The sequence below is a fragment of the Terrapene carolina genome, unplaced genomic scaffold, assembly GCF_002925995.2.
Source record: "Terrapene carolina triunguis isolate 2854851 unplaced genomic scaffold, T_m_triunguis-2.0 Scaffold84, whole genome shotgun sequence".
Taxonomy (NCBI): domain Eukaryota; kingdom Metazoa; phylum Chordata; order Testudines; family Emydidae; genus Terrapene; species Terrapene triunguis.
This window is the reverse complement of record NW_020664435.1, coordinates 19175939-19190981: the sequence shown is the minus strand read 5'-3', so window position 1 is coordinate 19190981 and position 15043 is coordinate 19175939. Positions and strand designations below refer to the sequence as shown.

The window sequence follows — 15043 nt, the reverse complement described above, 5'->3', positions numbered from 1 at the left end:
GGGGGGGGGGAGCGGCCGGGGGGCCGGGGGGGGGAGGGGATGCAGGGGGACGGGTGCGGGGCTGAAGGGGGAGGTGCCGTGGGGCGAGGGGAGGAGGTGCCGTGGTGGGGACGGGTGCGCTGAAGGGGGAGGTGCCGTGGCGCGGAGGTGCAGGGGGGTGGAGGACTCCGGATGGTGGGGGTGCATGGGAGTCGGGGGGTGGGTCCCGGGGGTGCAATGGCCGAGGGATGGCGGGGCTGGGGGAGCAGCGGGCGAGGCTCCGGAAGACTAGGGACGCCGTGCCAAAGCAGGCGCCCGCTCGGCCCCGCTGGAGCGAGGCACTGAAGGCAGCACCGCCGAAGACGGAGCTCGGGGGGCGCCGGGATTCTGCAGCTCAGCGCAACAAAGGGAGCGGGCGGGGGGCGGAGACTTGCCGCCTCGCCTCGCCCCGCCCCGCGCGCCGCAGCCGGAGCTCAGCGCCCCATACCCGGACGGGCTTGGAGCCTGCCCTGCGGCTGGTGGTCTCCTAGCAACGCGGGACCCCGCGAGCCGCTCACGCCGGCAGGGGACACGGCAGCCCCCGCGCGTGGAGCCTTCTCCGCTCCCGGGGAGGGGCAGCCCGGGGCCACCGACCCTGCCCCGGCAGAGCCCACCTGGCGGGCCGGGCCCCGAGCGAGGGTGGTGCAGTGAGCCGGGGGCAGCTTAACGCCTTGCTTCTGGGGCTTTGCCAAGTGCCTCCCCCGCCGCCGGGCAGAGGGAGACAAAAGCCCTTTGTGAGCCGGGCTGGGGGCGGATGGAGGCGCCCGCCGTCCCTGCGCGGAAAGGACCTGGCTCCTGCTGCCGCCAAGGGGCTTTGCGCTGGGCTCGGGGGTCCCTACGCTCGCCCTGACATGCGGCGCCGCACGCTGCCCCTGCCCTGCCTCCTACCTGCGAAGGGTGCGCCCCTCCTCCTGCTTCTCCTCCTCCTCCTCCGCAGCCGCCCGAGCCCGCGGCGGGGCTGAGAGCGAGCGAGCCGCTCAGCCGAGACTTGGCCGCCAGGACAGGGAGAGGTGCCGTCTGCTTCGCATTATGTGGATCCCACTCCTGGCTTTTCTTACTGCTGGAATCGTCTCTCTGCAGAAATGCCAACGAGGGCCTGGCCCCATGCTGCGGGCAGCCCGTGTGCTCGCAGCTGTGCCGGGGCTGTGCCAGCGCCGTAAGTTGCCGGGCTTTGTTTTGGGTCGGTTTTTTGCACTCTCGTGAGTGGGTTGAATGGGGCGCCCAAGTGCAGGTGAGCAGCTGCCGGGACGGTTTGGAGAAAGTGGCGCCTGGCTAATAGAAACTGCCAGCAGGAGCCATAAGTCTTGGGAAACTTGCACTTGACAGCTGGAGGGTTGTAGATTGAAACACAGATAAGTTACTTCTGCAGGATCCTTCCCCGTGTGCCTTTGGAACGGGCTCCTCCGTTGAGGCCAGGTGCATCTGGCCCATTTTACCCAATTTCTGTCCCTGACGTTGAATCGACTTTCTATAGAAAACTGCAGGAGGAGCAACGTTGCCATGGGATCAGCCATAAGGTTAAGGGGAGAGAGAAACTCCCATAAAGAGTTTAATGGTGCCACCCTCTGTTTGCACTTTCAGTGTGTTATTCCTATGTGCTGTTTTCAGTATGGATAATGCAGGTCATTGTAGCGCTAAATGATGGAGCAAAGGTATCGTTTATAGTCAGAATGCAAACATTAACTGTTTCATCAATACTGTTCAGCCCAGTGCTGGGCCAGGATCTGATCAAAGTAAAGGGTGATTGTTTCCTCCCCTCATACTTCCCAACTAACCCCTCAAAAAAAGAAAGAAAAAGGGACATTAATGTTGAGAGAGAACTTAAATTCCTTACACACTTTATACAGGTGGTATTACAAACAAGCATTAGCCCAAAAGTGCAGGCTATGGGGCACTGATATGCAGAAGTTCCATTTACTTCAATAGGCGTCCTGCATGCAGACTGAGGGCCAGGCATGCAAATGGCTCTAAAGTCATAAAGCAATTTATTCATGAAATTAAATCCCTCCCCACTTTTTTAACCTCCTGCACTAGAAAAGGGTTTAACCAATTTTAGTAATTTTGTACACTAAAATGTACTCTTATGTATTAAAATTATATGCCAAGTTTCAGCCTGGAGTTAATTAAAATGTCCAAATTATAATCATATAAAATAAGATTTATGGTGGGAACAGCATCTTAGCCTTAATTAATTGTTGAAAATGTAACAAGCTAATATCTAACTCAATAAGATTTGCTCAGTACTATTAAATGACATAACAATGGAATAACTTCAGTTAACTTTCATGGTGTGTTTTTTGTTTTTTTGTTTTTGGCTTTGTTTTTTTAATTAAAAATGAACCAAACTAAACGTCAATGAGAAAAAAGTTTAATATGAAGTTTCTTATGAAACAATGACATCCCATATTTGGTATCCTCTACACAATATGAATGAGCATGTTGGCCCTGATGTTTTGACTTATGATTGAGCTGAGTTCAACATAGGCTGGGTTTGAGGGAGTGGCTAGGGTGACTAAGGCATCTTTGCACTATTTAATTCTTTGCATCCCTGCCCTAACTCTCACTGTGCTGCAACAGCTCCCTATGGAGACATTCAGCAGTAAGAATAATTGGAGCAGCCATGCCTCTTTGCTACCTCCCTGGTATGCCCCTATGTCAGGTGTGGTAGAAGATCATTTTTCTTGCTTCCATACAGCCCTATTCCAATGGGAGTATTCTCTGTGAGGAGATCATCTGGTTTGTGGCTTTTGTCTGTTTGCAGAGCTGGTGTATGGAGGCGACAATCCAGACCGGTGTATTTGCTGTATTGCATCTGCGAAAGAGAAAAAGAAACATGCTTGCATAGAGATATATAATTTAAAACACAGAATTTCACTCATTCTTGTTGACATATTTGTCATGTATTATTGATAAAAATATACTATTTTATTCTATTTAACTACTGCTTGTAATTCTACTTAACAGTTGCATTAAAAATAGCACCAAATTCTACCTTCACTTATACCCATGGAAGTCTGTGACATGGGGAATTGCATGGGTGTGTAAATGAAGGTTGAATTTGATCCTTCATTTGGATTAAGGTTGGAGCACAAAATAAAATCTGAGAAAATACTGCAAAATTGCATGTCTCACTAAATGTCCTCTAAGCACAGATAAAAGATTAGTTTTCCTGCCACTGACAAAGGATCTCTTGTTCAGAAATTTTTACCAAAGGAAATTGCAGTTCTGTTAAGCCAAATAAAACAAATACCTGACATGAGAATGAAACTTTTGCCAAATGAAATTTGCCAAGTAGCAATTTACACAGATCCTGGGCTTATAAAATACTAAAAAACAAATACCTCTTAATTGAGTAAACCACTGAACAGAATAAAAGGTAAATACAAGACATTGCTATACTGGGCCGTGTTAATTAGCTAGCTAATGCTATTGACTTCTATAGAGACACCGGATCAGTTAACTCATCTTGTTGACAAACTATATGGAACAATAATTCTACAGTTTGTCAGTTAAGTACATATATGAAACTTTTCAAAGAGCTAAATTCTGAGGAATAGTTGGTAAAGATTAACAAGAGATTGCGGGTTTAAATTCCAGCAGTGGCTCATTTGTTGGAATTCATATACTTTGGTCTTGGTGGGAGCCTTAGAAATACCTAGATTATGATCCCTGTGTTAACCTTAAGTAAGTAGGCTTTACCCTGACTTCCCATGCAAGGGTTGGATGGTGTGGAATCTTTATCTCTATAATTTGGAGCCAGAAGTTTGGAGCACCCACGTAACAGTTCCATGGCTGCCGCTGCAGCATCCAGGGTTGACAAAACTTTTGATCGTTGGAGTTTATATTCTCTTTATTTCAAGTTTCATGTGGAAGGGCTGGTTGGGAGGGGTAGGAGAGTGGAAGATCCTTTGATCATAGCATGGACAGATGTTTCTTGGTCCATCCCAATAAAATGATTTCTAACTCCAAATATAATGGTCAAGTGTTCTCTCTCTCCTGCTCCTATGGTGTTTTGCCAGTCTTATCACATCTCATTCTCATGTGTGTTTGTTCTAGCACCGAATGTTTCCAACTTCATTATTGTGTTACTTCTCTAAGGTATAGGGAAAACTATTCAAGCCCCCCATGAAGGAAATATATTTTAAAAGGAGGAGTCCCTCAAGAAAAAAAATGAAGCAAATAGTGTATTTTGGTAGTTATTTTAAGCATCTGGACAGACCTGCCTGTTGATTTCTTTTTCTTGCTGGCTCATTTCCATTGAGGACTCAGTGAAAGCTGTATTGTATAGAATTCTCAATATTCAGACAGCTCTGCTTTTCCTGAGTCTTAAATGAAAGCAATCCAACAAGAAGAAAAATCCTTTTTTCATTTTTCTTCAGCCTGCTTGGGTGATCCTCTTCTGAAAGAGACTTGACCCTCCTCCGGGAAACAAGCCTAAGTGAGAAAAAAAATACTCTAGGACAGGGGTAGGCAACCTATGGCATGCGTGTCAAAGGCGACACGCGAGCTGATTTTCAGTGGCACTCACACTGCCCAGGTCCTGGCCACCGGCCCGGGGGGCTCTGCATTTTATTTTTAAATGAAGCTTCTTAAACATTTTAAAAACCTTATTTACTTTACATACAACAATAGTTTAGTTATATATTATAGACTTATAGAAAGACCTTCAAAAAACGTTAAAATGTATTACTAGCATGCGAAACCTTAAATTAGAGTGAATAAATGAAGACTCGGCACACCCCTTCTGAAAGGTTTCTGACCCGTGCTCTAGGACATGTAGTTCTTCTGTTTTTTCTGCTCACCTATTCATGATTTCCCTTATCTACTATGCCTGATAAATACCTTTTACCAAAGGCATGAATTACTGAAACTGTTTCAATTTCAGGATACCCACTTCACATGGGCTGCTAATGCACTCTCTTAGTTTCTATGTTCTTTCTGTTGCTTGTCCATGATGAAGGAAACTAGCACCTTTGAGGAGGGCCCATGCACAGCGCTCCACACTACAGAAGCCTTATAATTGATTTGTTCTGGAATAGGGTAGGGTGTAAGCTGTGTGTCTATTGAAGGGGGCCCTCTGTACTCCTTATGCGCCACTGAGATTAGCTGCATGTAACTAACATGCCATTGTGGAAGGGAGCATTAAATGGAAGCTGTGGATTGCACTGGCCAGGAATACCCTTACAGGTTTCCAAGGGACAGTGGTTGTTTTTCTGGTCCTTAGGCTGGACTGGAGTAATAGCTGCAAAAGGGTTGAGCTGCAGTCCCATGGCCTCTGTTAGAAATGACAATCATACTGTACCAATCAATGGATCTGAAATGGATGGCTCTCGTCATTAAAATAGAATCCAGGTCAAACATCCTCTCCAGAGCACGAGTAAAATGTTGCAGTGTGCTCTTTATCAGAATGTTTAACAGAATTAAGAAAATCTGCATCAAATAAACCCTGACCTGCTCAGCCATTCAACAAAGGTGACTAACACATGGAATCTATGAATATTATAATCTGCCTTTGAATTAACAAAGGGCTTGAATGCTTGAAATATTTTACAAACAAATCCCTAAAGAGAGGAATTAAGATAAGAATATTAGGAACACCCTTCACAAAGACGACTCCTGAAGATGAAAACACATCAGTACCAGAAATAAGCACAAATATAACAAAATATAAAGCCACAAACAATAGAAATTTAAAACTTAAAAATCAAAATGTGAATAATCCCCATTAATATGCTAATTATCAGATATTGAGCACTCTTTGAGGGAGGAAGCATATGACAGTATAATTAGATTGCGTAAGCTGAAAATATTTCTTATTTGATGGCTGGTAGCATTTTTTGAGACTACAGTCACGAGGCCAAATTAATCATTAGCATAGTTGCTTCTAACTCCATTATAGTGAATGGAGACTTATTTCCTTTCTTGAGCACTAAACTAGGCTCACAAATGTTAAACCCACAATGCAGAAAAATAACTGAGATCACAAACATGGGATAGTTTTGCATGATGGATATACACCTTAAAAGCTGCTCTACACTAGTATTTAAGATCAAATAATTTATATAAATATTGTGACCATTGTATATCTTATCTCCAAAGCACTTGTACAAACATTAAAGACCCAAAGCCATATAATATGCTTAATAGTGTTATATGGGTATGGCTTCTGGTTTGGGGGGCGAGTTAATTTAATTGGGGAGGGGGTATATTTTAGCAATTTTTTGAGTTCTGTGAAGGTGTCCACAAACTGGGGTGTTCTGGGGACTTTCCCTTGGTATATACATGTACTATACTGTATTGCTGTACTGTAACACATTATGTTAAAGCACACTAGGAAACCTTTAGTGTGCACCAGCAAGGTCTACAGGGATGAATTTATGCATGACAGGTTAATGTGCTTTGGAAATCACATCCTCTGTGTAGACAACCCCTTAGATGAAAGCCAGGGAGACTAGGTAGCACCTGAATAAACAAACTGCACTGGAAAGGGGTGAAATCAGCACAGCCTGAGTAACTATTTCTGGTATATTTCTGTTGTTTATTGGATAAACACCAATTTCAGCGTGGGTTATTTATTTATTTATTTATTTTGAGGGTGTTTTATCAGTTTTTTTTATCAGTGTTTTTTTGGTTAAAACCTAAAATCAGAAGCCCCATCTATGGAAAATGCCCTGTGCTTGTACTGGAGGCTGGTATTCCAGATGCTTTGATGTAAACCTGGCTTATCAAGCCTAATGCTTTGAAAATAAAATACTGGAGGGAAAAGTGATTTTTTTTTTAACTGGACTCTTATCAAACTTCTAGCATCTAAGAGTCTCCATTCCAAATTATATATCTCCCTTCCCAGCCAACTCTAAAGTCAAAGCTCTTGTCCTAACTTCCGATTTCTCTCCAGCCTAATTAAAAGACTCAATGCCTCCTTCCCATCTGCTTAGAACAGGCATCAGTTATGATGAACAAAATAGAATATGCCTTATTATTCTGTTCTAAGCTGCTTGAATGTTATTAATTAAAATCATTCCATTTCTGGCAGTTCAGTATTGAAGTTGATTGTTAGTATAAATGGACTTGGCTATTTTGTGTGGTCTTTTGAGAGGGAAGAACAGCTCTAATGAATTAGTGTACTGTCCATTGTAATGGAACCTTTCGGGAAGAAAAGTAAACTCCTTGCCAGCCATTCAGGATTCTCTCTTGTTCTGGTGGCAGAATAAGAATAACCCCTTGAGCAAAATATAAGCATTTCAGGAGGATAGGAATTTACAGCACCAGCAAGCTGCCAAGAAACAACTTCTATGTTTGCCTAAGTTCAAGTATTTGCAAAGTTGATAATTGAGCATTCTCTTCATAGGTTTCTGTGTTTTCCATTGCTTCATTGTTATGGGTCTGAAGTAATTTCTGCCTGCTATTACTCATTACTTTTGCCTATTACTAGTAAGAATAATTTATAACTATTAAAAAAATCTAGAGACTGTGCAGTTTTCCCTCCTCTTTAATTTTCTTTAATTAGTGGCTCAGGTAAGGAATATGCCCTTGCTGCAGGCAATAGGGTGTTACTTCTAAGGGTTGGATTTTTCAAATTTTCAAAGTACTTTCTATTCCCCTTGCTTTCTTTGGGAGTTAGGATGCTCATTGCCTTGCAGGATTGGACTCAAAGCTTTAAAATACCCTAAGTTTTTGGCACATTGCTTTTGTACCTTTTGTATAAGTATAGCTGCATGTTATGCTTTAGTACAAGTGTAATTAAAATAAGTACCAGTATGTTCCATTTTCTGATCACGAAGAGGAGGAGGAGTCTCCTCTTAACATTCCCTCCAATCGCTGAAGGTCCTCCATATCTCTGTCCCCCTTTTGCTTTATATTTTGTCCTCAAAACCCCATGTTATGGCCACCTTCCTTCCAGCCATTTGACTGATTTCCCTTCAGACCGCATCCATTTGTGGTGCCTATATTCCTCTACACAACAGAATTGTTGCTTAATTGGCTGAGGGGATCACTGTTGAATGACTTAAGATACCTGTATCCTAAGGAGATGAAGGCTGTTGGCAGCTATTTGTTTTGGTAAAGTAAAGATCAGAACTAGGAATCAAATCTGGGACCCTGGTGTGAAAATACAGAATGAGTTTTTAATAAACCCCATGTGACGGGTTGAATCACAGAAACCTCCTTGGGGCTGCCAACTGATGTGCCAAGACTACTTCTGCCCCTGCTTTCCCTGCCAGCTTGGGACTCCAGCACCCTGTCTTGTTGAGCCAGACACGCCAGTCTGCTCCAACACAGACCCAGGGTATGACCCACGTGCCCCAAAGCTGCAGACTTAACTGAAAGCAACTTAAGAAGTGTTCCTAGCTTTAACACTCGGATTCCCAACTCCCAATGGGGTCCAAACCCCAAATAAATCCATTTTACCTTGTATAAAACGTATACAGGGTAAACTTATAAATTGTTCACCCTCTATAATACTGATAGAGAGATATGCACAGCTGTTTGCCCCCCCCCCCAGGTATTAGTACATACTCTGGGTTAATTAATAAGTAAAAAGTGATTTTATTAAATACAGAAAGCTGAATTTAAGTGGTTCCAAGTAGTAACAGACAGAACAAAGTGAATTACTAAGTAAAATAAAATAAAACATGCAAGTCTGAGTCTAATATAGTAAGAAAACTGAATACAGACAAAATCTCACCCTGAGTGGTGTTCCAGTAAGATTCCTTTTACAGATTAGTCTCCTTCTAGTCTGGGTCCAGCAATCACTCACACCTCCTGTAGTTACTGTCCTTTGTTCCAGTTTCTTTCAGGTATCCTTGGGGATGGAGAGGCTATCTCTTGAGCCAGCTGAAGACCAAATAGAGGAGTCTCCCAGGGGTTTAAATAGACTTTCTCTTGTGGATGGAGACCCCCTCCTCTCTCCTATGCAAAGTCCAGCTCCAAGATGGAGTTTTGGAGTCACATGGGCAACTCACATGTCCATGCATGACTCAGTTTTTACAGGCAGCAGCCATTGTTTACATGCTACCCTGAATGTCCTCAGGTAGACTTCTTATATGGATTGGAGCTTTCCAAGATTCATTGTCCTTTAAGTGTTTCTTGATTGGGCACTTAATTTGCACATTCCTTTCTCAAGAAGCTGACCAAATACTTTACTAAGGCTACTTAGAAATCAAGCAAGTACACAGCCAATATTCATAACTTTGAATACAAAATGACATATGCATACAAATAGGATGAATAGATTCAGTAGACCATAACCTTTACAGAGATATGTTACATGGCATATGTAGCATAATTCCAGTTATGCCGTGTATATATAAATTCATAAGAATATTTCCATGAAGCCTTATGGGGTGCACCGTCACACCCCATTTTCAGGTCTTTGTAACTTGGTTGCTATAACTTTCTTTATGCTGAAAGATCCACTCATTACTGATAAGTGATATATAGCACATCTCGCTTCTGTAGTAAATTGTGTATGTATGTACGTGCACAATGGGACAAGTTAAAAGGTGAATAGACGTTGTATGCTGAGGTGTTGAAAGAGCAGAGTTAGCAGAAAAGCAACGAACAGAAAACTGTAAATTTTAAAGTATGCCACCCCTTATTTTAATTTAAAACCTTTGGACTCCATATGTAAAATACTCTGAATCACACCTATTTACTAGTATTTCTCTTTCTTTCCTATCACTGTTGTAACTGAGCGCCTCCCGGTACTGCCTCCCACCTCCTCTTAGGTGGGGAAAGTATTACATGGGGAACTAACACTGCAATTTGCATAGGAAATCTGTGACAGAGCCAGGAATTAAGTACATCTAGTGCCTTAAAAACAAGATCCTCTCTCCCACAACATCTTTGAATCTAGCCCACTGCATTGCCTGCTGTTGTCCATCAGGATATGTGTGTTTTCTGCCTGATTCTGGTACATCAATAAAATATATAAGTACTCTAGCACGGACATATGGTAGATGGTGCTATGAGAGAAATACTTCTTATGTTTTTATGTTCATTTTCCATAAGAATGGTTAGTGTTTTTGGTAATACTAGTGGAATAAACTTCTTTTAGTTGCTGTAATTTGTTTCTTTTATAAATTATTTTACATTTTCTATCATCTTGGCAACTTCAGAAATAAAATTATTTAACAATGAACAATTACAGTACATTGTGCTGGACTAGCACAAATGACCTGATGAGAGAATACCAGAACTCAAACTGTAAAGCTTGTTCACTGGAATGAAAATGTTATTACCTTTTTGCTCACTTTTGTCCAAGGGAATATGTAAAAGATGATCTTGTTGACTTGAAACCAGCATACACATTTTAAATACTTGTCTATATTGATAATGGGAATAGTACTGTAATACTTAAAAAGGACACGCTGGGCTAGTACAGAGGACAAACTATGTTAGTTTAAGGTCACTGTAGAACAAAAAAGGATTTCAGGAAAGCTCAGGTAATGAATAATTCTTCCTTCTCTCTCTCTCTCTCTTCCACACTGTTAAATCAAATCATAAACAATTTCCTGTTGGACTAAAACATTTGTATTATAATAGCCAGTACAATAGATGGTTCTTCAGTTATTTATTGATTATCAAGCCTAAATGGAGGCTCATGGTTTAATTTGTGCCCAGTAATTTTAATAGCTGTATGTTTTAGAGTAGTATTGGGAAAAGGACAGATTTGAAAATAGATGAGGGCAAACGTAAAACAACAGCCTGACTTTGCTTCACACAATAATGAAAGGTACAACAGCCCCTCACCATGGCATGTATCAGTCAGGCAATATCGAGGGCATTGGGACCTGGTACAAGGAATCCATTGGGATTTGTAGAGCCATTGGGGTGAAGGAGTGAACTCCCATTCTCCTCTCAAGCAGTAGTCCTCCACAAATCTTGGTTCCTCCCTTACCAGGTTATGGCAGCCATGATTACTGCCATGTTAGGGCAGTAGTAACCCCAATCAGTATAGAGAAGGAGTTACTTTTGCCTGTACTCTGTTCTGTTTCAGATGTCAACTGTCAGAAGTCTTGCCTAGACTTTCAGTTATTTGGGAACCTACCCTCTTCTTCCACTAAGCTGGGATGGGGCTCTCTGTGTTGTCAATGGCTCCCAAACATCCCTTCCAGCTCAGAGTTAGGGTGGAGTCCAACACCATCTCTAGGCGGGCCTGGTAGGGCCGGCTCCAGTGTTTTTGCCGCCCCAAGCGGGGAGAAAAAAAAAAAAAAAGCCGCGATCGGCTTCATTCTTCAGCGGCAATTCGGCGGCAGGTCCTTCCCTCCGAGAGAGACTGAGGGACCTGCCGCCGAATTGCCACTGAAGAGCAGGACGTACTGCCCCTTTCTGTTGGCCGCCCCAGGCACCTGCTTGCTGCGCTGGTGCCTGGAGCCAGCCCTGAGGGCTGGGATTGGGTAGCTGCATTGGGGTGGGGTGGGTTCCTTAAAGATTTGATTAAGCTGCAGCAAACTTCTTATTGCAGAGGTGGTAGCACTGGTAGGGCCCAAGGATTTCTCACTGTCTCTAAAATTCATAGCAGTTATCCTACTAAGAACAGTGGCTCTTCCCTCCCTCCCTCCCCCTTCAGTATATTCTGGCACTACTTGAAAATTCAGGATAATTTTGTCCATTTTTGTGGTGGCTGGCCAGTGCCATTGCAAAAATGGGTGTAGCTGGGTCAAGTGAGGGCACCTAGAGGAGTAGCTGATTCAACCAAGCAGGTCCCCTCTCCCAGAGTGAATCCCTCCAGTATACAGATATCTGTGCTGGTGAACTGGGGTGAGTCATGTACATTTCTGCTGTACTTGACACCTGGTTTCATTCCCATTTTCAGCTTTTCAGACTGATAGAGTTTTGCAGTTTTGTGACAAAAGCACATTTCTGTGGGATGGGAATTCCTTGTCACTCCATGACCCCTAATGGAGAGCTTAGTAAGTTTCAGGGAAAACATAGGATCCACTGTGCTTGAACAGAGACCACCACACTCCTCCACCCCCCAGGAAATATGAAGTCTATCAGGGATTTAAAGTTTGGCAAGAATGACACCGAATATCTTTAGTTAAAACAAAGCTCATGACATAACTAAGTGTGCTCTTCCAATCTAAACAACTGTCAATTTTCATTTTGCCTTGGAAGTGCTGTGGAATGGTTTTGAAACATTAAAACACTAATTAACTGTTTAAAGTCTAGCAATGTATTGTCTGTTTTCCCCCATTGGATACCTAATGGTTGGGTCATTACACTAATTGAATCTATTTCCCCATGTTAAGTATCCTCACACCTTCTATGGGTCATCTCAATTATCACTTCAAAGTTTTTTTTTCTTTTCTCCTGCTGATGATAGCTCATCTAAATTGATTGGCCTCTTACAGTTGGTATGGCTACTTCCACCTTTCCATGTTCTCTGTATGTATAAATATCTTCTTGCTGTATGTTCCAGTCTATGCATCCGATGAAGTGGGCAGTAGCCCACGAAAGCTTATGATCAAATAAATTTTAGTCTCTAAAGTGCCACAAGTACTCCTGTTCTTTAAACTGTACCTGCAAAACATAGGAATGAACAAATGAAATTTGCAAGCACAACAGGAAAATTGCATATAAAAATGTGTTTGCACATACGATTACAATGGGTGTATGAGTCTGCATAGTTTGTGCGCACAACTTAGGGTTTTGGTGGTTTTTTTTGCTTTTGTTTTTAAATCTTGGCCTCAACATTAGCAATAAATACAATTTAAAAAAATAATTCTGTAATCTGTTCCTTCGCTTACTTGTCAAGTCATGCATTCAGAAGTGTGATCCTTCTCCCTTTGAAAGCAATGACAAACCTCCTAATTGACTTTATTGAGAAGAGGATTCTAAAAACCTAAAATAGAACACAGGAACTGCCTGCTCTTAGGTGTGTTCGAGGTCAGAAATTGCTGCAACAAAAGCACAAATCCTGAACTCATAACTTCACAGAACAATAAAAGGAACCAACCATACAGTATTGTGTTATAAGATGTAATAGTGTATTCAATAATTTTAAGCCATACACTTACAAAAGCTCTGTACCTTAGCTAATCTTTCTGAATTTATGCTTAGGCAATTCATCGATTGCAGGCACTGTCTATTGCTTTGTGTACCACAAATTGAAGAGGATATTTCTTAATTAACTATTCTAAGTTCAGAGGGTGCAAAACCAAACCAAAAAAGTTTCACACCTGAAACTCTTTTCCTGAAATGTTATTTACCATACTCCCCGAGATTTATGTTAATCATTTACCATATTTTAAGATTACAAAATTCCATTGAAAAATTACCAAGCACTGTTTTTCCTTTTTCTTTCTGTATTCCAAAAGTCAATAAAAACATTAAAATAGCCTCACAAACAGACTATATCTTCAAAAGGCTAAATATTGCCACTGAACACAGAATCCCTGAAGGATGGGGTTTAGCCTGTCTGATATGAATTTTACTTTTTGTATAAATAGTGGTTTTTACATGTGTATGTGATTCTAAAACATGTATTTCCCCATATTATTCTAGACTACATGGAAAGGGCCTACTGTTATTTCTGTGTTGATGAGGTGCTAATGGAAGTGCTGCTCATAGATATTAGGCTAGTGAGGGAACTTCATTGTAGCTGAGATATTGGCTCCTGGTTCCCAGTGCAACACAGAGTAGAGTTCAGTCTGCTCTAAATTATGCGCAGCTGCAAAGGACCATTCCACCATCTGGAGATCAGGGCATAAAGACACCCACATCCACGTTTCCTTCCAGGAATGCCCCTAGAGCAGGAGCCAAGGGTGTTTTCTTGTAGCTGGTAGGCCAGCTCTATGCATCCTGAGGTCCCCTTTACACAAGGGTAATCCTCAAGGATGCAGTTAAGACCGCTTTCTTGGTACTTTATACCATCACTTTGGTGCAAAGCAACTTGAGTAAATCCATCAAACTTAGGACACAGCAGCTAATGGCTGTGGGATGAGTATTTCCAAACAATATGATCATCTTAAATTACTGTGTACACTTGTATTTGTGAGAGACAGATTCAGAATAAGATGGCTTCAGAAACAGAATATTCTTTGACTCGGTGTTTACAGGCATGCATCACACCAAGGAATTGTAGCCATCTTGTCTAAAGGCAGACAGCTCCACAAGAAAATGCAGGGAGAGAAGAAGGGCTAAAAATGAATGATGGGGATATTCACCAACTTCAAGGATGACTTGAAAAATATTCCAGGCACCTACTAGCTGTAGGATTAAACCTGTTGGACAGAGGAAGATATGAAGTCTAAGGCTAGGTCCAGAGGCAGCATCCTTATGAAGGTCAGCTCCATGTCATCGCCCTTCTGCTAGAGAGGGGGAGGGTGCCCTCTATGGGCACCACTTGGTGGTTCCATCTCTCTTTCTCTGCCTTAGGGTAGTATATTTCTGATAAACTTGCTCCAGTCCCTCCATCCCCAACTTCCTGTCTCCTCTCTTTCCTTCACAGCCTCTTGGATGCTGTGTTGGCAGAAGTCTCCACCGCTCTACCTCTACCCCAGAGCCCTCTGGCTACAAGGAGGGATGGAAAGAGATCTTGGTTACTCTTCCCCTAACTTCTGTCTTCTTGGTTGATCTTCCCAGTTAATAATTCCTATGACTGCCTCTGTTGCTCCTAGATTTCCCATGCAGCATGAAACTGAGGTGAGTCTTTGCTGTTTGACTGCTGCTGCCCACAGGTTTATGACTAGTTATGACTAGTGACCGGTTTCCTTAATTCTCTGGCGACGTCTATACCAGGGGTCGGCAACCTCTGGCACGCGGCTCGCCAGGGTAAGCACCCTGGCGGGCCGGGCCAGTTTGTTTACCTGCCGCGTCGGCAGGTTCGGCCGATCGCGGCTCCCACTGGCCGCGGTTCGCTGTCCCAGGCCAATGGGGGCTGCGGGAAGCGGCGCGACCGAGAGATGTGCTGGCCGCGGCTTCCCGCCACCCCCATTGGCCTGGGATGGCAAACCGCCGCCAGTGGGAGCCGCGACCGGCCGAACCTGCTAACGCGGCAGGTAAACAAACTGGCCCGGCCCGC

General features: G+C 43.0%; 1 protein-coding gene across 1 annotated transcript in view; it reads left to right on the top strand.

Annotated features, from left to right (window-relative positions):
- Positions 1-716: 716 nt before the first annotated feature.
- Positions 717-15043, top strand: part of ITGB8 (integrin subunit beta 8) — a 70117-nt gene continuing 55790 nt past the window's right edge. Inside the window, exon 1 of the mRNA XM_024219730.2 lies at positions 717-1174. Coding sequence (XP_024075498.2) covers positions 1048-1174 — 127 coding nt within the window. The 5' untranslated portion in view covers positions 717-1047. The remainder of the gene's footprint in view (positions 1175-15043) is intronic.